This window comes from Haliaeetus leucocephalus, unplaced genomic scaffold (genome assembly GCF_000737465.1).
Source record: "Haliaeetus leucocephalus isolate CR32 unplaced genomic scaffold, Haliaeetus_leucocephalus-4.0 Scaffold484, whole genome shotgun sequence".
Taxonomy (NCBI): Eukaryota; Metazoa; Chordata; class Aves; order Accipitriformes; family Accipitridae; genus Haliaeetus; species Haliaeetus leucocephalus.
This window is the reverse complement of record NW_010972920.1, coordinates 1,948,032-1,974,465: the sequence shown is the minus strand read 5'-3', so window position 1 is coordinate 1,974,465 and position 26,434 is coordinate 1,948,032. Positions and strand designations below refer to the sequence as shown.

The window sequence follows — 26,434 nt, the reverse complement described above, 5'->3', positions numbered from 1 at the left end:
GAGATCTGTAAAATGGTGAAGGACATGAAGAAGAAGAGGAGGGGTGGAATATTTTCCGCACTGGATGGGATAGCCCTGGTAGCTTTGCTTTCCCAGAGTGGGACTGCCAAAAGCCGCCTTCCTGGGCTTTTAAGCAAAAGCCTGGAAACTATATTCTTGATATTTGCCAGATAGACAGCATTCTCAATTTCCCAGGCCAGTGGCGTTTGCTTTGGTCACTCAGTTCCACTGACAGTAGCAGCTAAACGCTGCTAATGGGAAGGGGGATTCAAGCTCACACTTCAGATCCTGCACGGCTGGAAGAAGGCAGGTTATGAACTTAGTATCTGTTTATAGCTTCCTTAGGTGAAGTCAGTGGATGGCCCTTTCATTCTGGTTTTGGTTTATTAATATTGGTTTTGTAAGGATAAGACAGGGATTATTGGTTATCTGCTGTATCTATGTAATGGCATTAGACCTGAATAACATTTTTCTTTTATTTCTCCTTTTGCTGTAAGCGCATAGGGGCTTCCCTGCTGCACACTCAGCAGGTGCTGTCAGGTGAGGACAGTGGCGATATCCCATAAAGGCAGCTGCTCTACCCGTAGCAGAAAAGCTCAAACGAGTCGTGGTCTCACACTTCACTACCAGGTTTTCTTTTGTCCCAGCCCTCCTTCCACTTAGGGCTGATTTTTCAAACGGGGCGTAGCTGCAAAAGCTTTACCTTGTGTAAAATCAGAGTAAGATGGCATGTGAATGGACTAGCCGTGTCCCATCTCAATTCATCGGGGCTGCTCCCCCCGTGGAGCTGGCATTTAAATCCAAGCAATGCTAATGGGGTGAGTAGCCAAAGTCAACCGGCGTCGATCGCGGCGCTCGGTGCGCCGAGGTGTGCTGTGCGAAGGCAGAGGTAGTTGTTGATGCCATATGGCACGCTGCAGAGCTTGGTCCCCAAGGAGCAATTGATTTCAAGCTTTCATGGGCTTGTAACCTCAATTTCAAAGGAGGCTTTTCCTGAACAGGTGGTGTGTTTTAACTGAACTCCGGCTCACACAGCTGGAGGTTTTTCTTTGGTAACTCTTCCTTAGGCTATGGGTGATCAAATATGACTATGACACATAAGGGCAAACAGATTCTTCCCAAGATCAGTGCCTACGTGTTCCTTGCAGGCTGTTCTGCAGAGCCTGGAGCATCATTACAGTAATGTGACTAGCTAAAGGGCTTCTCCAGTTACAATTTTAGTGCTGTATCATGGGTTTTGGGTTGGCTTTGTGTTTCTGATGCTTCAGCTAATGACTCATTTAGTGGAGTTTCCACTTGCCTTGGGTATTCTCCTGCCTTGGACAAGCCTGCAAACTACTTTGCAGAGTGTGCCAGGGGTGGCGGGCAGAAGCCGTGCGTTTGTTCAGCCAAGTGCTCCTTTTCATCTTTTGCCCTGGGTAGGTGAGCAGCTACGCTCTCGCTTGTGCTAGGTGCTCCCAAAAGAAAGGAAGAAGTTTTCCGTCCTCTACAAAATACTTGATGGTGAGCGATTTAGGAAAATCAGTCTGACTTGGTCCCTTAAATTGGTTTTGAGTATCTTGCCAGGAGGTCCGGGGGCACGTACCTAACCTTGGCCCCGGTGGCTGCGGTTGCTCCTTCCCGCTGAGCTGGTCTCCTGCCTTGCCTTTACACCTGCGTTTCGGGCTGGAAACGGCAGCGGTTGGGAGCTGCCTCGCAGGCTGTGCAGCAATGTCCTCTGCGAGAAGGCAAGGCGGACAGGCCTACAGCACAGTAACGTGCCCGAGAGCAAACGGAGAGATCCAATAAAAGCCGTGTGTGCTTAGGAATTGCTTTCATGTCCGATAAAGCTTAAGTGATGCTGATGATAACAGAGCGTTAAAAGACATTTAGGAAAGCGGTGACTTTCAGGTTGCCGTGCCTTTTTGCAAATACAGCGTTGGAGATCTGTGGCCTTTGACATAACGTTAGTGGTCGGGTTGGAACGATGCTCGATTTAGCAGAGTGCAGGCAAAGTGACTATAGTGCTTCCAGCTGCGCGGCCTCCCTCCCTCCTTCCCTGCTCTCGGGTGCTGCTGAGGACTCGAATCTTTCAGCAGCTTCTTTGGGGAACGGTTCAGAATGGATTGTAAGTGCTGACTGCACCCTTCCCATCACCTAGCTGATAAATGATTTAAGAAAGTGGCGAGTGGTGCTGCAAAACTCATTTGGAGCAAAAACCACTAAAATTAGTCATGCCGTTCTGACGTGGGGATCCTGCTCGTCGGCTCTGGTTCAGAAAGGCACCTGGGTTTGGGCCAACACGGTGCTTGTTCAGCAACACGCGCAAGCGCGCGACCAACCTGTTCGGCCAAGTTGAACGTTTATTGTGGATTTGCCACCTTCCCGTTATTTTTTTTAATCTCCAGTTTCCTCCAAGACACGATTCATGGAAGAACTGGTAGCACTTTTCCAGGCTTCCTCCACAGAGCTTCTTGATGCTTATTTAATATTTTCTCTGGTGGTAATCCTGACTCGTGCGTGCAGGAGTGGGATTGTTCCAGCAGTTTTCTTCCTGCTGAATCAATAATTGATACCTTTTCATGAGACTTTTCCCATTTTTCTACTGGCAAAGCTCGTTAGGGATTCGCAGCCGAGTTGAGCGTTCCCCCCCGTCGGTGTTTCTGGCAGTACATCCTCCCTCGCCATTCACCCGTAGCCAGACAAACACAGAGCACCTCCAAAGATCACCCAGGGTGGGAACCGACTAAGGGCAGGATTTTTCAAAAGCCTTCAACTTCAAATTACTTCTGCCTCTGCCGAAGTTAAAAAGAAAGCTGTCTCGGATCAGAGGACAGTCGGAAATCCCTCCCGGGCTGCGAGGACGCAGCCGGAGTGCTAAGCCGGACAGCGGGGTGGGTGTAAGGTGGGGGCAGTGGTGGCCCCCCACCAGCATGGCCAGGGCTGCGGGAGGCTTTGCTGGTTCTACGGGGAAGGCTGGGGGTAAGAGCAGCGCCGCAGCCGCGCAGCAGCCCTGCTCGAGCGAATCTGATAACCTCGCAGAAAGGCAATCCTGTGCCAGGCTGAAGAGATTTCAAGTGCCAGGAAGATACCCAAAAAGAGCCAGGAGAGGTTGATTTTTTTTAAACTCAGCTGCTGCTGCTGCTGCAGTGCTTTAAAATCAGAAGCGATTTCCCCACAGTTGGACTTGGCTGATATTTTGTCAGCTAGAGGATGCGTGTTGCAGAGCCCTGTGAGCCTGCTCACGTCCGCTGTGCTACAGTTACAGTACATAGGTGCAGAGATGAGAAGAATAACCTTCAGGCTGTAAGGAACTATTTTTAGCACGAAGCCGTAGCTGTACTTTGGGAGAAGATGTATAAATGAGAGTAACCCTGGCAGGTGGCTGATGAGAACGATGCTGGTCAGTAGATTTCTTCTGGCACTCTGGTTTAACGGTGATAAGCACAGAATTGGACCTGGGATACCGTTTGGCTACCTCGGGAAGGATTGCTGGAAATGGATAAATACAGCTTTATAGGTCGTCTTCTAAGCTCGCTTTCCTGCAGTTTTGAGCTCCGCTGTTCAGCAACACAACAGATGCTTTGCCCCATTTCTAGAAGCGCTGCTTGTATCGTGACTGAAGTCCCAGCGCCGCTTTCCTTGCAGGGATTCACCTTACGTCGGCTCCTCTGGTGCTGCTTTCCCACCGCTTTTGCAGCGAGCAGACAGCCCTCGGAAAGACGCAAGCTGTAGGGAGCAGAATGTCTTGCTCTGCTCTCCCTTTTCAAGTCAGAAAATGACTGCATGCCTATCCCCATGCGGGAACTGGGGTGGATATCTCTAGATCAAACACCCGGAGCTTATTTCCACTTTGGAGTGACAGGCTGCCTTAGGCGATGCTATGTGGGCTGCAACGCTTTGCAGTCCAGGTGTAACGGCGTTGGAGGAGGCAGGAGAGGCCACGCATACACCACCATGTTTAGAGCCACAGTTAACGGCGGGCTTGCCATGAATGAACAGTTAAACTGCAAATACGATGAAAAATACATATGTTCCCATGTGCTTTTCTTATTCATCAGGCAGCAAAAATCAATAGGAAATTCTACTAAATACTTGATTTTTTAGTATGATACAATATACTACATAACTACATTGTTTTGCTTTTTTTAAAATAAAAAAATCAAGTCGCGTTGGTTTTCGGGTAGACTAAAATCTAGATATTAAGTATGAGAAAGCTTGATGATGAGCGGTGTAATTGCACTGGTGTGTGCTCACGGTGGATTCGCCAGCTCCCTTTGTCATGTTTCTGGCACAGCTGTTGTTGCTGTTAATGAGGAAAAAGGCAAAGGTGTAGAAACAGTGTGAAAGAACACTAGAAAAAGCACCACCCCCCCCCAAAAAAAGCTCAGATAACAACTCAGGCTCATGTTACTGAGGAGAAAGGAGCAGTCAAAGATCATGAGAGTACGGAGAAAGAATAAGGCTAGAAAGGCATCGTGGCAAGGACATGTTGAAATAACCTGGTCGAGTAAGAAAATGAGATTACTCGAGTGATCAGACAGAAACGTTGGTATCTTTGCTGAATTTCTTTTGCTACAAAATATTTGCTGAAATGCGCAAGTTCTTCATATACTATCGTCTCAATTTACCTGAGTGCACTTCAGAAGAACCTATCCTTTCCCGACAATGATTTTGATCTTACATTCTCCTTTACCATCCTTTAAAAAGGGTAACCTGAGCCTTTGGGGATAAAGAGCGATCAGAGCAAGCCTGCCAGCCGGTTTGGTTCCTTTTCCCAGGAGGTGTCTCTGCTTCTCCAACAGAAGAGTTAGACATCTTTATGCTTTTATCCTCGCGCCACACGCAGCTCGGCAGCACGCAGTGCCTTGCTGCTGCCATGGCACCACGTTGTATCTTAGCCCAAAAGTTAAGGGGGAAGAACCCCAAACCCCTGTTTCAAAGCATTAGCAAGTTTCTAAGTGTTTGCTCTTTCTTTACTTTTGACCCCGACTCGTTCAGGAAAATCAGAGGAGAGACTGGCCATGAGAGAAGAGCTTCCCATGAGTGTGGTGAAGGTTGTTTTGATGACTCTTGCTTTGGCGGGCTGGCAGAGGGGGGATTTCGTTTCTCTTAGAGGTGCTTGGGGGAAAACCCCCCACATGCTGCCTAGAGAAGGGGGGGGCTGAGGAGCAGCATCCTCCTCTGCCACTGGGCATCTCACCTTTCTTCTTCTCCTGACAGCAGCTTTGTCCCCACTCGGGTGCACGTCTGCAGCAGCGGATGCTGTACTCGTTTAGGGAGGACGCTTAAGCGCTTTGTCACCCCACAGACAGTCCCCTCGTTACAGAGAAGCTCTCCATTAACAAGCACCAGATTTCCTTGACAGGTTTTGCCGAGCGTGGCCCTAAAACTCCTGCGTCCGAGTGTTTTGTCATCTGCTCGTTCTTCCAAGGGATGCGTTATCAGATGGTGAACAATTGGCAGCATCAATTTAAAGATAGGAAGAATCTGTCGGGGAATTACCATACGCCTTACTTTTTGTTGTGTGATTAAGGTATTCTAGTTCATAAATATCAAAACCGTCAGTCAGTGTCTGTGCTCTGGGGCTTCTGAGAGCGTGTGCAGCCAGACTCTGGCGTGAGCTGCTGCTGAAGTGCCTATTTTTGCCACTGGGAACAGATCAGGCAGAGTGGTATATATGTATGTACTCCAGATGTCAGCAGTTTATTTACTTAAACTTCTGTGTGAGCTGCTTAAAATTTCTCTGACAGCAGGGTATTACAGGACACGGGACAGAGTTGGGATCAAGGTAGGAGTTGCTGTGGCAGGGTAAAACATTGGCTGCCATAACTTGATCATAAAGCAATGGATGTTTAATTGATGGTGGAAACATGAGAGGTCTTTTAGCTACACTGTGACTAGCAACATCATTAGCAGCCTTTCGGCGGTGGGGTTTTACGTGTATTTTGGTTATGTGGCTGGGATGGAGGAGGGAGTTTCTGTGTACTATCAGAGTAGAGGGTGAAGACAGGCAATTACTGCTACCTGCCTGCTTACTGATCCTTTTTTAAAAAGTGCCCTTACCCTCAGCTTCCGCACGCGTAGTTGTGTTGCTGTTGTACAAATTGTGGAAATTGATTAAGGGTAGATATGATTGTTCTTCAAAGAAATAGTTGGGTTTGAGATATAAATATGTATACACACACAAAACACACACAACCCCCCCCTTGCTTGGTATTCATACCTGGGCTAGCAGAGTGCTAGGAGCCTCGTCAGGAGGGGAACAATTAACACAGAGCCCGCACCGTGAGCGTCTGGAGGGGTTTCCCTCTGCCACCCAGCCCTTCCTGGCTCAGGACCCATGCGGAGGCCGGCTGTGCCGCTCGTAACCTTCCTCTTCCTCATCGCCCCCCACGTCAACCTTGGCTTCTCGGTGCTTTTATTTTCCTCGGAAACCCTCTCTGGTTTCTGTCTTCTTCATGGATGTCGCGTCTCACTTCGCTTCTTCCCAAGGCTTTCTTTTCCTTCGGATCTTGGGGAGGTGAGGGATGTAGTAGCCATCCAGGATTCATTCTGTAGAAGCATCGAGAAGGGGGTTTCTCCTGGACAGAAGGTCTCTGATGATGGCAGACGTTCCTCTGTCCCCCTTCGGCCGTGCCCTGGTCCATGCTCCGAGGACCGCAGCCTGCCGGAGGGCTCGAGCAGTGATGGTGGGAAGCAGTAACGAGCCAGCCTCTCACCTAGACACTTACCGAGACCATTAACGTCGTTTCAAAACCAAGACGCCTGCTGCTTTTGCCCAGTGACTCCTCCTGTGCTGGCCTGCACCGGCAACGGGAACAATGGCTGCAGGTAACCTCAAGCAAATTCTAGATTAAGGGGGAAGCCGCAGGCTAGGAAACGCGCTCCTAAAAGCCTGCGCTAAGCTTTGCCGTTCCCTTGGAACTTGAAAAGACGCGTCCACGGCGAAAGGCAGCTGCCCAGCTCCTGGTGCCTGTCCTTCAGGGTTAGTTTTCCTCAGGCCAGTTGTTTCTGTAGCAGCGGCTGCAGAACGCGGAGTTGCGCTTTCACTCGTAGAAGATGCCCGACCTTCCCCGTGGCACGGATGGCCGGGCAGCGAGGTGGTGCGGCGCTTTTTCCTGAAACCCTGCCCACATCGACTTGTCCTCCTCAGCGCTATGCACCTTTTTCTCCCCAAAATAATACCACCTCAGGTCTGTAAACAGAAACAGAAGCCTCCAAGAGGCGTAATCTTCTCGGCGTCGCCTTGGCTCCCAGCACCGATGTCAGCGTTGCTCTTCTGGGGCTGATCTTAGCGTTTCTATCTCAGTAGACTCTGTGGGGATGGTACATATTGGCCAAAGATATATTCTGACCCAGGAGGAAACGTGGGTGAAAACTGGGTAAATTTTCTTGCACGTTCCTGTTTGCTTGCCTAACGAGACTTAATTTTCTTTTCCTTCCTCTTTGACTGATGCAGCTGAAGAATAAATTCATGAAGAAATTGCCCCGTGATGCTGAGGCTTCCAACGTGCTGGTGGGAGAGGTAGATTTCCTGGAGAGCCCTTTCATTGCCTTCGTCCGGCTGCAGCAGGCAGTCATGCTGGGTGCTCTGACTGAAGTCCCCGTACCTACCCGGTAAGAGAATTCAGCCCCCAGGCAGGGGACGAGAATTGGAAGCTGCTTTTCCACCTTTTAAAATAAAAACACCAGGCCAGAAGACAGCATTCTCCGTTGCTTTCCAGCATGTGACGTGCGTAACGGTCAGGGTTATTGGTTTAAAGTAGCAAAACTCACTGTAGCTGCTTAATAATTTTCAGGTCCTGAATTTGGTTATAAGATACAAGCTGTAAAATACACAAGCGTTGCACGAACAGGATAACTGAACAGCTTAGCAGTAAAGGGCACTATCAATGCGAAATTTAACTACTGGGGTTTTTTTCCTGCCCCTTATGATTCCCCCCCCGACCAAGACACGCTGTACGTAGCTCAGATTCCCTCTGTATGTTTTTGCAGTACATATTTTTCCTCTAAAAAACTCGTATTACATGAATTCTGGCCTTGCCGGGGCAAAAAAAAAATAGTCAGGTAAACTGGGGCATACAATTCTATCAGGGGTAGTGACACTGTTTGTTGCTTTGTAATGCATAATGGTTCAGAGACAAACGTCATATAAATATTTTATTTATTGTGAGTCATGTTGCAAATTAATCTGAGTCTTGCAGATATGAATGTATTTTATGTTCTTAAATATTTGAATTCACTGCTTGAATATGCATAACTGTCTGTAGAGCGAGTGTATAAATCTACCAGAATAACACAGCTAAGGTCCTGTTTGAATTCTTAACAGTATTACCCTTAATTATATAATTGCATGTTGTTTATCATGTAACAGAGTAGAGAAAAATTGCCAGTATAGACGTCCAGAACATCTGCTGTATGTGAGCATTATGTAGTAGTATATCTTTGCTTCATATATACACACAAGCACCCCACCGAGGTAAGAACCGTAAAAATGATGAGTATTAAAAGGTAATGAAGCGCAGTAAGAACGGAGCGCAGCAGAATTTGGGTGAGAAGGACGAGCGAGACTGCAGGTGGACAGCCTGCAGCTGGGTTGCAATATCCCATTTCAGCTCAGCACCGCGCTCTGCGGTGCCTTGCTCCTCGGCACTGCTGGGCTCTGGGCTGCTCCTGCTATCACCTTGCAAAGGGTTTACTTTGCGTTTTGCTTGTGATTACGGAGTTCACATTGCAGCTTTCGCACCGCTAATGTGCAAATACATATTTTATGTGATGGGTTTCAAGGGCTTTCAATACAGAGTGAAGGTTGTGATTTGAATAATGCCTGCAGGGTTTGAGGCGATATCGGGGAGTATTTTGTGAGAAGAGACGTAGTACTGTGACAAAAGCACATGGCTAGTGCGTTACTGATACGGGAATCAATCACAGCCATTGCGTGGAATTAAAGTTATATGGTTGTTGCAATCTGTACCTTATTTCCATGTACCAAACAAAGGAGAAAGATGATCTAGTTTTGCTGTTTAATTGCCTTGTAGTAATGCAGCAGTGTTTGTATTTCTTGGGAGTTTCATTAAGTGGCTCCTTAAAATGACCACATCAACAACTGTTTGCACACGCTGGGTATTCTGGTAGGAGTATGGGGAGATATAAGGGTCTTAATCTCAGAAAAGGCTGTTCTGCATTCCTTAGCATTAGTGAGCTCCATGTACTTCAGTATTTCAGCTTCGAAGTCTAATCCCGCTTGCTCTTTTTTTTAAACACATCTCCGAATGCTTTTCAGCAGATGTGAAATCAGGTATTGTTTGTTTTGGTAGTGGGAGCCAGGAAGTTACATCTAGGATTGCTGAACGACCTCATTACTCAATAGCATTAATCAAGACAATACGTCCTTCCGTGCCAACATTTTTTTCCAGGAAATAGTATTATCCATTTGCTGTCCTCTGAACCAAATGCTAGCCCTAATCAAAGCAGGGAGGCTCATTAGATGGCCTTCCTGAGTAATGAAGAGCCATTTGCCATGGCTGCATCCTGTGAAATTCAATCAAGGAAATCCCATCAGGGCTCAGACGAGCTGCGGTGGGGCGTCTCCTCGGTCAGCCCCGAGTCTCGGCAGTCTCGCGCGGAGGACGTTCGTCTTGTGGATGTGCACTGAACAGCCCGCAGACTCTATCAGGTTCCTGGTAAAATCGTCAAACCCACGCCAGCAAAGCCAGGCAGTGCAAAACCACCTGGGTTTTCTAAATAAACAGCAAACGTTTCAGCGCTGTGGGTTGCTGCAGGAGTATGGTGACCCAGGTCTATCGAGTAACTGCAGCGTGACCCATGTCTGTCTCTCTCTTTAGAAAGCAGCAGGTTCTTTTTATCTGGGGCAGGTGGGGGTTAAACACCCAGGTTTCGGCACAGGGCTGTGGGCGTGCTGACCTGTAATGCAGAAGGGAGGTGGTCTTCGCGTGGCCATCTATTCCTGCGGTGACAGGCACTTTCCTTTACTTAAAAGTAAATTTTTACTTAAAAGAAATCAGCGGGAACTGAGGAACTCTCCAGGGAAAGTCTCTCAGCGGAGTGTTTTCATACAGCCCTAGTAATAAAAATCAGGGATCTGAAATCGGCATAGAGAGATCCCAGCCTTTCACTGTGTTGAGTTTTCTTTTTACCAATCAGGTTGAAAAAAACTGTAAGGACTTTGGTCTTCTCATGTTGAATTTAATCCCACAGTGCTGTGAACTCCTCATTTTGGCAAGCACTTAGCTACTGTCCTGGCACCATGGCTTGGGTATGGCTGTTTCTGTCCTGGACAATGCAATAGATGTAGCTTTTTATTTTCATAAAAGAAATGTGCAGTCGTGTTCAGGTCTGCTGCGTTAATGTAACATCAATGGGTAAAAAAGATGAAGAATGAGCAAGGGAAAGATTTTTTGGGGAGATAAGCTGTACAGACTTGCATAGTCTAATATGTGGTGCTGAGAAATTGCCTGTGCCTACAAGTCTCAAATGAAATGAAGTAACTTGCCCAAAGGTCACTTAGGAAGCATGTGGCAGAACCAGGAGTCAGATTCTCCTCCTTTGCCTCCTAACTTAAGCTTTTAACTGCAGAGGCATCTTTTCTTCTTTGTAGGTGAGGGTGAGGTGTGTGTCCTGTTCACTAATTACAGCACTGGCATAGTTTTCAGGGCTGTGTCCTTTATAGCAGCCTTTCCAGCAGAAGGACTTGCTCTGGGAAATCGCAGCGCTGGCAGAAAAGGCCTACCTTTGTCTATCTGCTTTCACGTGTTGGTCATCAGGTGAGAAGCCTGCAATGTTGGTACGTTGCCCAAAACTTGAAGGATCACCTCTGCAAAATAGAAGACGGACCAAACACTCCACCATCTCCTTTCGTTACTGCAGTCTCAAGTTGTGCTCCTTCCGTCAGCGGATTCCACTGGAAAAGTGCATCAAGAGGTTGTTCTTTCAGCCCTCAAGCCCATCAACGTGTATCTCCGCTGGGAATGCTGGTGCCTTGCAGGCATCTCACGTGGTGTCCAACAACAGAAGGACTGCTTCCCCTCAGCCCTCTCAAAAACAGAAACATTTTCTCCAAGACCTTACTGAGTTTCCTCTGTGTAGGTGCCTTTAACCCTTTCGGAGCTGCTGCTCTTGCTTGCTCCAGATTTGAGAGATAGGCACGGATGAGCAGGCTGAACTTGAATCTTGTTTTAGTTGCTCTTCCTCCTCTTTCTTTTTTTTATTTCGGGGGCGGGCAGACAGGACATAGGACATGGGATGACCTTGTCTCCTCCACTGATGGTCAGCTGGCAAAGAGACGACAGTGAGGCTTGGTCCTGGGACAGTTTTCACGACGACCCTTACCCCGTATGGGAAATCGATAGTCATGGACATTAGGGATTTCTTGCAGGATGCCCCAAATGGATGGGAAAATATTAGTGCTGCACTGACTTTGGAGCCTGTCTGTGTTGTATTCACTCTGTACCTCCTAAGTGTGCTTTTCGTTTGATTTCATGGAGATTTCTAGCCAAATTTCTCAGAAGCACAGCACATAAAGCCTTGTTGCCTCCTTGGGCAAACTAGATTGAAATTCTGCCCCGCAGTCTTTGCCGTCACCTCCCTCCAAGGTCCAGGAGGGTTGTGTTCGCTCATAGGAGGTTGTTAGGTCCATAACACCAGGTTACTGCGCTTGTACAGAGTGCTGCTGTGCCGCTGCGTTTAGGTCTTCGAGGTGCATTGGCTGGGTTTACGATGCATTGGCCAGGGCACTTTTGTCCATTTCGAATTGGAATTATTCAGCTGTGAGAATGAATTGATTCTTGTTGGGTTTGGTGGCGTAGTCCATATGATTAAAAGGGGAATCATACATAGCCGGTGGTCATCGTCTGCTTAAGAAGGGTAAAGCATGCAAAAATGACAGGAGGAATAGTGCTTTAGGTAAAACAGGAAAATTAATTACTGAGTTTCTGGCTCATCATCAGCTTGGAAGCAAAGGATTTTGAGCGCTTTGACTGTGCTGCCATACAAAGTTCAAAACCAAGGTACCCTGGGTGCGAGGACTGTCAGCCCTGTCTGTAAGCTGTTGCCCAGAGCATTTGGGAGAAACGTTGAATTTTGTTAGCTACTTCAGAGAGACTTTTTGCTAAGGGATATGAGGTGAAACCTCACATTCTGTGCCTTGAAGCGTCCTTAGCAATGTTAAGTATCAGAAGCGGACATTTGATAACTCAGCATGTGTTGTGTGCAGCAAAGAGGAATTCTGTGCTGGCTTTCACCTTGGCAGATGACGAGAAGGGACTATGTCACAACTAGAAATGAGGGCTTTCTTAGGTGGAAGTATTCATAACTAAATGATTCTAAATGCATGCAAACATAATCTAGTCCAAAAACCTAAAATGCATTAATGTTTTTGTGTTCATAATATTTGGCCCTTTAAAAGGTCTCGCTCTACATACTGAAGGCAATTCTGAGCTGAATCAGTCAGGACAAAGAATTTAGCAAGTGTCACAAACTGCTTGTTTTCAAGAACATTTTAGTAAATGCAAGAGCATTCGAGTACTTCTGTTATGCATTGGAAGAGAGCCAGCTGATGTTATTATTTCAGGAGATGATTATGAAAATGTCTCTTTCCCTGGAAAATCAGGAGAATGCCGAGCAGCAACTTCTGAAGTTACGAACCTTTTTTAAAAAATTAATATATTTGGATAATTGGCATCCTAGAGTTTTAAAAGAGTTGGCTGAGGAACAGTTTGTCTTTAATGTTGTTTTTTAAAAACCCGTGAAACACAGGGAAAGTTCCAGGAGGTAGGAGGAGAGCAGAGGACATGACCTAGGCGTATATGGCTTAGTCACCTCCGTGTGAACCTTAAGTAAAACAGTTGAAAGCCTCATGAAGAACTTGATTAGGAAGTGTTACTGTTAGTAATGCCAATTAATACGCATTTATGGATCCTGTCCTACTAACTTAATGCCTTTTTTTTTAATAGGACTGTAGATTTTTCAAATAGAAAGTACTTGTTTGGATATAATACACCTTGTAAGACATTTGACTTGGGACCTCATGTTGTTTTGATTTAGGAAGCTAAAATGATACTTAATACAATGCTTGTAAGGGGAGAAGTACTTCTGGTGAGGTGTCACACCTCTCAACCCTGTTGTGTTTCACGTTTTATCAGCAGCTTTGGAGAAAACGTAGAGTTAACTTAGTAAAGGTTGACAAATAACAAAAAGGGTGTCTCCATGGCCCAGAGCAGTCCGGTCATCTGTGCTTTACCTTGGCCCCGTGTCGGCTTCTCGCTCTCGGGAGGGAGAGCGCGGGTGGAAGAGCTGTGCTCCAAGTGCCAGTTTTCGCTGCGTGATGCTGTAGGTAAAGGGCTGGGGCCATCCCTGGGTATAGCAGATTATTCTGTCAGTGCTGGAACCGCTGAAACCAGGAGTCCTGGAAGTATGTGCCATGTCCTTTCCCTCCCCACGGCAATAATCCCAGCTCTCCCTGACGTCCTGCCTTGTTTCCCAAGACTTCCCGTGCTTGTCCATACCTGATGTCCTGTCCCCTGACTTAATGCTCCTTACTTCATTTTCTCAGGAAAGCAGGCTCACATAAAGTTCCTGAGTAGCCATAGGTTATTTCATCTATATATTTGCAGTGACAAAACTGCCAGCTTTTGGATGATTTCCCTGAGGAGGATACTGATAGACGACAGAAGGTTCACAGAAGAGCCGTCGAAGTGACTAAAGTGAGGAGAAAAGCCTCAAATGGCTTAGCCTAACTGACAGATGGCTACGGATGACTGGATCGATAGGGGAGGATATTTAAAGGAATTTAATTATTGAGGGTTCTTCCATCTAGCTATGGGAGACAATCAAAATTTATGACTAGAAGTTGAGGCTAACCCAAACTCACACTGGAAGTAACGCAAAAGGTTTGAGATGAGACAACTTACCAAAGGTTATAGTGTGTTTATTTTCCATTACTGATTGAAAGGTACAGCTGTAATTGGAAAAAGGCTTAATTCGGGAAGCTTTCAAGTTGTTCTGAGCAGCTATTAGTGTTTCTGTTTGAAACACATGCTGATATGGAGTTTGCTGAAAATTACCCCAATAATTCCCAGTCTTTGCTAAATTAGGTGAAATGGAGAAGTTGGCCTCCTGCCATGTGACTTCTCGTGTTGCTAATTGCAAGGATGAGTCGATGTTTGCGCGAGACAGATTTTTATCTCAAGGTCGCTAGTTAGAGTCCAACTCAGGCTGAAGGCTTGAAACGACGCCGTCTGACCGGCATGATGGTCTCCATTGAAATCCCTCAGGCCGCCAAACGTTGGCCATTGTGCAAGATGGCCAACAGAAATAACAGGGCTTTCTTAACAAGCCAGTTGGCAAGGCGAAGAGGTGAGCATGAAGACAGATGTATTTTCTTGCTGTAGCCATGAACCAGATCTTTTTTCTGGGACAAATCTGAACAGGGGATTTATGGGAAGCTTGTGTTTCTACAGCCTCAGCTGTAGATGCTATGTGAGTAAGTAGCTGGCAGCTTGGCACCTGTCTACAGCATGAAATCAACTTTAAAGTAAGAGTATTTCTGCAGGAGGTAATGGCTTTTACCATTTCAGCATTGTTACCTTGGCCTTACATATGAAATTTAGTTTAGGAACTGGGAGTGTCTAAGATCAGGCTTAGGTATTCCCTGAATTAAGTATTATTTGAAAGGTGGTATTATTATTTTTCTTTTAAATGTTTTATTCCAGGCCACGAGGATCTAGGTACCTTTGAAGATCCAACCTTGAGGCCATACTTAAAACTTTTTCTAATGAGCGTCAGTTAAGAGGTTGGAAAACCCAGCCACCTTTCACCAGCATTCCCATTGTTCTGGCACAACCGTTGGACAGTTTTATTGGCAGAGGCACCCATTTTCCATGTATAGCCTTTTCAAGGAATCTCCTTAGAACATGTTGTCACGTAAGCAAGTCCTGATTCATAGCACATTAGCATTGACAAAGGGCAGGAAAGATAAAGAGCAGTAATTTCCGATCTCCGAAGGTTTCACATCATGGTGTTTTTCAAACTCATTAGCAGTGACTTGGATATAGTTGCTGCCCAAAAAGATCATGTAAGAAATTAACTCCTAATACCTTGTAGATGTAGTCACCCTCGCACTGGTGCCTCCCATGGGAAAAGGTTTACACCTTAAGTTGCCTGCTTAAGAATTAAGCTGTGACTATGAAGCCATCAGATGGGCTTACAGGTCTCTGGTATGTATTGTATACTCGGAGCGGAAATTCAGGGCATGCGAGTTGGGCTTGATTATTTATAGCTAAAGCCCTATTTTACATTAATGGTTTCCCTTCACATGTGAGTAGCTATGCTGGGTGCTGAACCGTAACAGAGATCTCGGCCCCAGCAGAGCCTTAATAAGCACGCAAAGTGCTATCTGATCGCTCGGGGGAGTGATATAGCTTTTATAGTGAGCAATGTGGATGGTTAATAGCATCTTCCCTCTGTGCCCGCTGCTGTGCTGGCCCCGTTTGGTCCGTCCTGTGCGCAGAGGGTGCTCAGGTGGGTCCCTGCCCTTGTTGCTGTTCAAGTAGAGCAATCCTTAAATCTTCTCCTGTCCCCTCCCAGCTGTTTAGCATCACTGCTGTTGTCACGTAAATGGCACTGGAGTAGCCCTGGGGAAACGTTTAACACAGATTATTTTAGACAAGGATTGAACAGCTACAAGGAGCCGGTATTTATGATCAAATAAAGAGCCGTGGAGGCGGGTGGGCTTTCTGTGGTCCACAGGGCACGGATTCTCAACCGTTCCGCGCTGGAGCTGCACCCGTCGTGCGTAGTTCGCTTCCAGGTACTGGGCATTGGAAGAACGTCCTTCCTTCACCTCATCCTGAAGTCTGGGTTGCTGGATGGTAGCAACTTCTGCGTAGGGCTGTGATAGCATTTGGCCATAGTGGTCTCCAGGCTACTTTTCAGGCTTTTGGGGAGAAAAACTCTGAGTGGTGTCTTGCTTGTCTGAGTAAGCATGATGGGCTGCAGGGTATAACCTCTGCTCCCTAGTTAGCTGGAGGCCACTGGCAGCCTCTGGATCTCTAACAAGGGCCACAACTTTTTAAAGTTTAATTTCTGTCTAGATGTTGGATAAGTGATCCATTTTGCTATCCTGAACGGGAACAATCTGGTTGTTTTGTCAGATTTCTCTTCATTCTACTGGGACCCAAGGGCAAAGCGAAGTCCTATCATGAGATCGGCCGAGCCATCGCCACTCTGATGTCAGATGAGGTAGGTGTCTTGACATCTCCTGTGTGAAATGGGTTCTCCCAGGTTTCACTTCGTTAGCTAATAATGATGCCCTTTCCTCCAGCGTGGTCAGCAGGACCGGGCGTACACATAAACCTGTAATATCCAGATGTCACCTCCTCATTCCTTCTGTTTACGTAATTATTTCATCTGGCTTCGTGTTTTTATTAAAAGCATGCCTATAGGAAGTTTTTGTCCATCCTGTGTATTTTTCTGCTAGCAGTCACTCTTTCAAATAGACCACGAATTGATCTTTGAATTAATCTTGTTGCGGTGTGCACCTTGTGTCGCATTCCACGATCACAGCTACGCTCCAGGTAATTACCGCAGAAATGGTTACAGCCAGGACATACTGTTGTGTGTTGCGCTGCATCCCAGAGCATTTCCTCCCTCAGGCAGTGCTTATATATTATCCATGAGTAGCTAGCAATTACTCACTAATCATATACCTCAATGAGATGACTGGCCTTTCAATATTCATTTACGGCTTCTTTCTTCCAGTGTCCCTTGGGCTCTGTGCATCTGGGGCTGATTTACATTATGTTTGTTTCTTGTTTTCTCCTTATGTTATTTTGCTCTCATACGGTTCCCTTAATTACCGCTCGCCCAGTCTCAGCTCTTCTGTCTTCTGTCGTTCCACTGCTTGGAGCAATGGTCTAGTTTCCATAGCCCCAAAGTCCTCCTTCCTACCACCGACTGTTCTTATTAAGTCTATCATGTGTGGTGATCCACCTTCACTCCAAGTAGTCCAAAAGATTTCTGTAAAATTCAGCATTAATGCTCTTTTTCCTCTCTTCTCTCATTCGGTCTTCATCAGTAATTCTAGGCCTTTCAGTGAAACTGGTTTGTGCTTCTAGTTATTATTTTTGAATAAATATTGTCATTGTTTCTGTGTCACAGGATTGAAAACTATCCTATAGTTTGATAGACTGAAGTAGGTAGGAAAAGAGGATCCACGCTTTTTTGTGGCTTTGTGGAAGTGTCTTCTCAAAGTATAATTGAAACTCATTATTTATAGGAGAACTTCTTTCAATAAAAGAAATGAATAATTGCGTTAGTAACTTTTTTTTACAAAGGTTAGAAATTTATATTTTGCTAAAAATCAGAAATGCGTGCAAGAAAAGAAGCTCTATCATTAAACGACCAACCGAAGGAAAGGGCTTTCCTTAGCATTGCACATCTTTGTGCCAAGTGTCCTGATACTATTTGAGAGGTTTTTGAGAATGAATAAGTTGGTTTTGTAGAATAAAACTCAGTAGCTGCCTCTGAAGTCTGGGCTACAGAAAATGCAACCCTTTTTCTACATGGCGTCTCTCTTTCCCTTGCAGGTATTCCATGACATTGCCTATAAAGCCAAGGACCGGCAGGACCTGATCGCTGGCATTGATGAGTTTCTGGATGAAGTCATTGTGCTCCCCCCTGGGGAATGGGATCCAGCCATTAGGATAGAGCCCCCCAAGTCTCTTCCTTCTTCAGATAAAAGGTAGGAGCAGGAGACAGGCAGGTTTAGCTCGCTGTTGAAGGACAGCACGCATCAATGCTGAAACGGTGATGGGAAGAGCCGGCGCTTTGGGTACACCAGGTTTATTGAGCAACTGCAGTGTGGCCTGCATCTGTCTGTCTGTATTCAAAAAGTACGAGAAATATTTTCAGGTCTGTCTTAATAGCTAGAGGGAGGATGTTCTTGCAATTCTGTCCCCTTTAAGGTGATGTTGTAGGCATATAATATCATACACAGCGGTTATCCAGACTCTTTGGGGTCCTGCTTGGTTTTTCTAACACGCTACGTTCCACTGTGGCTGCCAGCCGGCCAGCCTTCTAGTCTTCTTTGTACAGCATGGCTTCAGGAGAGGCTGTGTAATGCTGGTTTGGAGGAGCGGCGTGTGGATTATGTTTTGTGGAGCCGTCAGGCAACGCAGCGAGCCTCACTTTGACCTGCCTTCTTGCCTAGGAAAAACATGTACTCGGGTGGAGAAAACGTACAGATGAATGGAGACACACCTCACGATGGAGGACACGGCGGCGGAGGCCACGGGGACTGTGAAGAACTGCAACGAACCGGCAGGTCAGTAACACATCGCTCAGCGTGATGTGCCTGGTGTGACCCGAGCAAGGTGGCAACGTTTCCCTTCCAGAACCGTTTTGCCCCTTCTGTTTTCCATCCCGACGTGCTGTTTGTATAGGTTGAGCTGTGACCCCAGAAGGTGTCCTGGGGTTTTTAGTGCCCAGCTTGAGACCGCAGGGTTCGGAACATCCAGCCTCAGCAAATGACAAAGCGTCTTAAATGAGGCACTCAAAAATGAAAGGAGGCCCAGGTAGGTGTTAGCTATTGAAAGTCCGTGAAGTTAGACGAACTGTAAGGGATGTAAACGTGGGGAGGTCCAGCTGCCATTTTCATTCGGATTGCTGGAAATGCTTTAGCCAAAAGCAGAGACATTCCTTTTTCCAGACATTCCCGTTGTAGTTGAATTGCGCAGATGAAGGCATTTATGGGGTAGAAATACAGAAGGTGACAGAACCCAAGGCCTTACTCTCTGCTTTATTACTCTGCTTGTATGCCATGTAAAAAAGTCCACCAGAGTGGGAATGCAGTTCAGGTGACCGTAAAACAGTGTGCGCAGCATTTCAGGGTCAATACACAGGTTTTCATGGTGGCATTGCGCCTTCCCTTTCAGTCTGTATTTTTTTTAAGTTCTAGTAGAACATCTGAATTCTAGGAGAAAAATCTGAAAGTCTGAAATTGCCCATTGCTGTGTACAAGGCAGCCGATACATCCTGATTCTGGGTCAGGCGGTAACGTGTGCCTATGTGCCATGTACCTCTCTGCGTACAGCGTGTCTGAACAGTTCTGGCGTTGGTGGTGAACTGTGTACAAGGGGACAAGACGCAAAACAGAAACATTTTTCATGCTGGCGGCGTCAGAGCCACATGGAGTTTGTAAGAGTTAAATACTGTCTTGTCTGTGATTGTACAAAAAGAATATGTCTGCAAGCGGAGCTCTCTTGTTCTCCAGGATGATTTCACTTACTTGCGTTTTTACTTCTAGTTCTTTTTCTGGTTAACGGTTTGAAGCATTTTTCCATTTAGCAGATTGTTTGGCTCACCCAACCGTTGTGTCTGCCATGTGGAGAAACTTAGGCAGGGATTTAGACTAGGGTTAATATATTTTATTACATCAGCCAGCAGAAGCAGGGCTTGTGTTCTTGAAACTTCTCTCTTTCCAGCTGCATCACATGTTCAAGATAGTATCTTTCTTTACAACATTATCTTAGTGATACCCCTGGACCGTCACAGCTGCGATAAGACCATTATGTAATGTGATGATCTCACTCCTTTCAGATAATACTTCATTTCTGACATCGTTTCTGATTACTTATCTTGGTGACTTTCACTGTAAAACATTTTGCACGAGTCTTTTCTTGCTTGTCCTTTCAGATTCTGCGGTGGCTTAATCAAAGACATAAAGAGGAAAGCACCATTCTTCGCCAGCGACTTCTACGACGCTTTAAATATTCAAGCCCTTTCAGCCATTCTTTTCATCTACCTGGCCACAGTGACCAACGCCATCACTTTTGGAGGATTGCTTGGTGATGCTACAGAAAACATGCAGGTTAGCAAGAACTTTCAGAAGCAACAAATATGTCATTTGCCTTTTGCTGTCTACAGTCAGAGGGGTGTTTGGCCACCAGCAAAGCTGGAATGCTGGGTACAAGTAATAGAGGTATCCTGTGTTTCCACTGAAAGTTGGCTTGCTTTCTCTGCTGTTGGACGGCTGTCCTTCGAAAAATTGTACAAGCAGTTACCTTAAATGGTGTTTGAAAGATGGCCAGGAGACAGAGAAGGTCCTCGTTCCTTCCATATAGAGAAGTTCCTCTGATCTACTCTCTGTGTTTGCGTCTCGGTTGTACCGTTTCAGTCCAATTAAGTTTACTAAGTCTGATTCAGACTTTCCATGTCATCAGAGCATAGCACTGTATCCTCTGCATGACTCTTGGAATCCCTGGCCTTCGCCTCTCTGGTGAAAAGAAAATCCTAAGATTCATAGGAAAGCGAGTAAATTGGGAGATGTGACACAGGAGAAAAATGTGAGTTCTTCAGAAAGATGAATTTCGTAGTAGTGGAAGATCAGATCCTGAGAACGTATTGCATATCCAGAGATAGGCTGGATCAGCGGTGAAGACAGAAGTGGGGGCTTCGAAGGATGGCTCAGTTTTAGATGAAGCCTAAAGGAAAGGGATTCTGTATTAACAGTGCTGTAGGTCCTTCGTGTTTGACTGGAGCAGAATTATGCTCTAGCAGTGCGCTTTAGTATTCCTTTGGCTTTCTGAAGAGGAAGAAAACATAGGAGGCTATATTTAGATAGATTCAGTGCAGCCACGTTGAATCTCCTAACAATAATTAAGCTCATAGTGACAATGACTGAATTATTAATTTACGCAGGTTTAATTAAACCAAACATAGAAAAAAGGGGCACCTATCCAGAGCTCTGCGCTTCCCTATGATAAATTACAGGCTAGAGTAAGATTCAGTAGCTGGTGGAGTGCCAAACTTCTCTCTCCCCTGTACAAATACAGCTTACCTCTTCCGAAACTCAGGTCTGCAGCAGTCGTGTGAACAAATGCATGATGTGCAACATTAATGAGAAATAATAGCAAATGGAAGTAGAGAATGGCAAGGCCTTCAGGATCCCCCAGTGAGCATCAGTCTTCTGTCACTGAGTAGCAGAGCAAAGTCTGTCTGCTCTGCGTCTGTACGAGGTACAGTTGTTAAAGTAGGGGAAGGAAGGGGAAGTGTTACCTGATTCCAAATTTAATGCACATAATCACGTTATTGTGTCCAAAAGTGTTTTCTGTTACCTTTGTATCCCGTGAACGTTTATTATCAAGTAGCAAAATATTTTTTTGCCACTGAAACTGACGGTATACTTTCTTAATGCTCACAGAAAAAAAAAAAATCATAGTTTTTTTAAAAAGAAGCACCTTGCATTTCAGGAAGTTGGAAAATATGCCATTCATCCAACAAATGGCAAAACCGCTGCCCCGTTAAGCAGCGACAGTCCCCTTGCTTGCACTTGGTCGTATTGTTGGAGTAAGACACGCGCATTTGCTGTCTTTTGCTTTGGCTGCTGGATCGCCAGCACGGGCTCTGCAAGGGGAGGAGATCCCCACCCTGGGTCCCCGTCTCCGGCAGCGAAGGGACCAGCAGACACAGCCTCCCTAGGAGACCTTTTGGTGGCATTGCCCCGTTTGCTCGGCGGCGTGGCTGCGGACGACCTCGTTCATAGTTTGCAGCCGTTCTTTGCCGCTGCCCCTCTTTCCTCGGGAGGTTTTCTGCCCCCAGGCTCCACAGCGTACGCCAGGGAAGGAGAGGGGTGATAAAAGAAGGTAGGCATCTGGGAGAAGAGCCGATAATCCCGGTGCTCCTGGGGGACCCCTCCGCTGCCTTCCGCCTGCCAGGGGTTGATGTATAAATGGGTTTTGTTTTATACCTCTCATGCTGGGGTGAGTTTATTCTTCCAAGAACTTCACGAACCTTCTCGATGGGATTATATCCGAGTGTGCAGCCTTGCTCTGATTTCAAATGGTATTCATTTGTTGAACGTGACAGTCTCATTTCGCCAAAGTATGTCTGAGACTGTGAGCTGCGTAGAAGGATAGACACATTGGGAGGGGGAAGGGTAGAAGGAAGAGAAAACACAGGTTGCCTTTAGTCCGTCATTTTCTCTGCAGTAGATAAAACCCAGTCTGAGTTTTCCTATTGCTCGGAGTAAAAAAAAGTCCCTAGAAAGACAAAAGCTGCAGGAACATTCTGTTTTGAGCTCAGTGATTTATCCTCCGTGTTGAAAAGGGAAACCACTGATGCTCTGCAGTTAAGAATACTGCTTTGGTAACGGGGAAGCTCCGCAGCAAATATAAACACAGCGTGGCCCTTAATGACAAAAACTCCAGGAGCAGCAGAAGGAACCAAGACACGAGTCCTGTCGAATGCTTTGTCCCTTGCTTCGCAGGGGTTTGTGGCTCAGTGAGGAGGGAGTTGGGGCTGTAGCCGGAGAGGAGCACTGGCAGCAAGGAGGGGTGTCTGTGGATGTGCCCCCCGGCCGCCCGCTCCCCACAGCCATTTTGCCGTTAAACTTCAGTTCACAGAAGTGGAGCAAAGTGCAGGAAGATCATCACTGAGTTGCTAGATCGGTCCATAACATAGCCAAGGCTCAGTGCAGGAGAACATTGTCTGTTATTTTCTAATTTGTGCACTTTGACATTTACTTGCTTCTCACATACAATGACCGGTTGAATTTACTGGGTTTTATTTATGTACTGGTTTAAAATTGAAGTACCAACAGTTTTTCTGAACAGTTCACTGGTGGATCAGAGGTTTAGAGAGTTTGGGTGCAACTGCCTTCTCTTTTGCCATCTCCCTTCAACAAATCTTTATTGACCATCCTTGTTCGAAAAGGCATTAGGTCTCTTGGCTGCTGTGGGAGCCTGGAAAGGGTTTTGACTGCAGGTTTTCAACAGAACAGCAAAACTGTGTGTTCTTCGTGCTCAAATGCCCCTGTATCATCAGAGCCGGAGTGAAGCGTCCCAGGGCGCCCAGTTCAAGTTGTTCCTCCAGGGAGCTGCTCAGTGGGATCGGAGTGCAGGTTCATGTCGAGGGTTGCTCAAACCATTGCGCATTCCTGCAGCGGGAAGGAGTTTGGAAGCGTAGTTTTCTGTAAGACATCTCAGAACGTGAGCTGCACTGGATCTTTATACTCAGAAATGCGAGGGAACGTTACGCCAGCTTCGACAGCTGAGGAGCTGTTTTCCCCCAGACATTTTTCCTCATAGAAAACAGTGGTTTTGGGGCTACCACATCAGAGTTCGTGCTTCTTGTTCCTTGTAAACAATTATGTGACTGCTGCTGGGTCAGGCACTAAAAATCGCCTGTCCCGTGCTGCCTGCCCCGGTTCAGAGAGCCTGACACGGCCAACGCTTCTTTACAAGCTCCCTTCAGAGTTTTATGTTTCTGAGAAAAGGCACTATTCTTAGCTACAGACACGTGGAAGAATGCAGGGAAAAGAGATTCCAGATGCGCTGGCCGCGAGGGCCCTCTCCGTGAGTAATGCGGGAGGAGCGAAGGGGATCAGCTGCGCGAACGCCGTTCCTCGCCCCGAGAGCGATTGTCTCGTCCTCACAAGTCCCCCGACGGCAGAAAGCAAAGGCTCGTAGGCTGCCGTCCGTGCCCCCCGAAAAAACCCGCACAGCCCTCGCGTTGAAGGCTGCGGGGCATCCCGGCAAGCAGATCTCCCTTGCCCCCATCCCTGCGAGGGCCGGGGCTGTTAGCGATGGGCATCGCCAATGGCACTTAGAAATGGAAAGGACCGCGGCTGGCACCTCCTGCCGAGGCGGGGTGGCTTCTGTCCGCTCCACAGCAGCTCGTCTGGATTGACGAGTGGCTGAATGTGTGTCAGGAACAGGCGGCTTTTACACCTTCCTTACCTTTTGCTTCTCTGCACAGCTCTCAGGCTGCTGCTTTAATCACCCAGCAACAACAGTGCTTGACCGCTGGTGTTTTGAGATCGTGTTTGTGGCCAGAAAGACAGTTTATGATTGCTGTAGAGAAAGTTCTGCTAGTAATTTGGTCGATGAAAAAAGATCTGCTCTACATAGTAACATACTAGTTTGACATGTGATAGTGTGAATATACTTTCCTCAGTGTAAACAGTAACTTGGGTCTTTCCAAGAAAGAGAGCCACGAAACTTAATTTAAATTCTTTGCGTTACCACTGATAAGTCAGAAAAACTGCAGCCCCAACCCTGTGGTTTGTCATGGATGGAAAGAAGGATCTGCATGTGCTGTTAATTGCCGGTTGCTCAGCATGTGCAGTACTAACGAGGCTGCTGATTCAGATCCAGCTACAACGAAGCACATAAGCCTAGGCCTAAATCTGCCCCTGGCTGTTGGGTAAGTATTCCTGGAGAGGGTGATGCTGATGGCTGCACGTCTTATTCAGCAGAAGATGATGCTCTTGCTGTTCCTTTAAAACTCAGTTGAGTGTAAACAGATCAGTTTGCATAAGAGCAAGGTCCAGCGCATTCTGCCGTTTTTGTAGAAGGGTGCACGCTCAGACAATAATCACATTTTATTGCCATTTATATTTCACCCACAGTTTGCGTTTTAAACGTAGATATTGTCCAGCTATAGTTGGACCTGAAAATCCAAGAATGCATCAAGCATGCTCTTTTATCCTTCTGCAGTGAAGCTGCTTTGCCGCACATGCCAAAGGTAATTGTAGAGCCCATTAAATACGGAATTTATTACTTGCCGGTGACATGTGATGAACTTGGGTCTCAACGCATGACTGCTGGATGAAGTAGCCTTGTTTGGTTTGTGTCTCACTTAGTAAAACAGTTACTTGAAAGAGAGGCATCTTGTTTATCTAGAAAGTGTCTGCTCAATTGGAGAAAGAAAAAAGAGCATCTTCCATTGCCCCGGAGGATGTTGTCGGCGCCGTCCTGTAGCCGTGCTCTGCCGCGTCTGCCTGAAACGCCCCGCGAACGTCTGTCTTCACTGTCAAAGATGTGGGAGATGTTCAAGGAGTTCTCAAATCCTTTAAGTGATCTTTGAAAACACACTCCTCCCCTTGTCCAATATAAAATACAATATAGTGTTATTAAACTCCGGGCCTCAGAAATAACAAGGGGGGGGGTTGCTGGTTATCCTGAGTAACTGTGTGGGACAAACGCGTCTTTGGGTGGACCGCAGGAGAGGGCAGAAGATGGTCTGCCCTGAGTCTTGGACATATCGGCATACGGCACGCGACCGGTTGCTGATGTAACGACTCATTTTCTTGGAACGGTGTTAACAGAAAGGGTTATTCAGTAGAACTCACTTCTCTCCTATGTCTACCGCAGGGCGTGTTGGAGAGCTTTCTGGGCACAGCAGTCACCGGCGCGATATTTTGCCTTTTTGCTGGTCAGCCACTCACAATTTTGAGCAGCACAGGACCTGTCCTTGTCTTTGAACGGCTTCTCTTCAATTTCAGCAAGTAAGTACCAGGGTGGAGGAGGGAGGAGGGGAGGAATGTCTCACGCTAATGAAATACTAGCTAGGGAATGAGATGGCTAGCGGTGGGGAAGGAGGGGATTTAGTGCATGAAAAGAAACATCTCTTTGTTCCTTGTTGAGATTGCAGTGCAATCACGTCGGGGATTTTCACAGGCACGCATGTCCCAGAGCACTGCCCGGTGTGCGGGTGCGCATCTCCTTGGGGCCTCTTGGAAATTCTTGGCCAAATCTGTCCTCGGTGGGAAGTTTGCACTAGTTACGGTCGGTGCGCTGTTCCTCCCCAGCTGCTGCATGTGTTTCCCCGGCTGGTGTGTGTTTCCCTTAGGAGCAAAGCATGGAATCCAGCTCTCAGTGATTTCACTAACAAAATGCCGCAGGTCTCAGGGTTACCAAAAATTTGTCCTTAAATAGGTACTCACTTGAAATAATCGCTATTACTTGTAAAAGAAAAAGTACCTGTGACAGAAGCAGCTATCAATGTCTGTTTGTCCCCAAAATTCCTCGGTGGAGCTTTGCTGCATTAAATGCTCTTGGTTTTTTTTCCTTTTAACTGGTATAAAGAGGTTCTGCTCTCTCTCCACCACGTTAACGTTGATGCAGTGATGATAGCTGACACCCAGAGCTGAAGGGAGCCCGTTTTGTTAGGCGTTCTCAATTACTATTCCCACATCTGCAATGCTGGCAAAATATATAATGAGAATCCCTAAAGGAATCAGCATATTCATTGGTAATTTTACATGTATATTCATTGATGGTTTTACATGTAGGACTACTGGTACTTTGGACGGTGTTTTGCAAGCTGATGGTTTTAGGTTGTACAGAACATGCCGCAGATCACTTGTAGCCCTCCCTTCCCCCAGCAGGGAGTGTTCACAGCCTCACAAGTTGTGGGGGACTTGTGTTTCAGTACACAAACCCAAGAGCTTTTGGAGGTAAGGCATTGCTAGGCTTTCTTTCAAAAGCAGTCGCCTGTGATGTGGAACAGCTCTTTGGCCGTTGGTGGTTATTTTTAGAAAAGGTCTCTTGAATTATTAAGCTGAACGTGGCTGCAGGTTGCAGTAAGGCAGGAGAGATGGTGTATGTGTGGTTCTTTAATTGTGTCTCCTTCCTCATTATATTGCATCTCCTTG

The 26,434-nt window shown here is 46.6% G+C and overlaps 1 protein-coding gene across 1 annotated transcript in view; it reads left to right on the top strand.

The window, feature by feature from the left end:
• Positions 1-26,434, top strand: part of SLC4A4 (solute carrier family 4 (sodium bicarbonate cotransporter), member 4) — a 158,739-nt gene that overhangs the window by 98,934 nt on the left and 33,371 nt on the right. The window contains exons 7-12 of the mRNA XM_010575495.1: positions 7,442-7,599; positions 16,152-16,239; positions 17,586-17,740; positions 18,209-18,322; positions 19,693-19,867; positions 25,152-25,285. Coding sequence (XP_010573797.1) covers positions 7,442-7,599; positions 16,152-16,239; positions 17,586-17,740; positions 18,209-18,322; positions 19,693-19,867; positions 25,152-25,285 — 824 coding nt within the window. The remainder of the gene's footprint in view (positions 1-7,441; positions 7,600-16,151; positions 16,240-17,585; positions 17,741-18,208; positions 18,323-19,692; positions 19,868-25,151; positions 25,286-26,434) is intronic.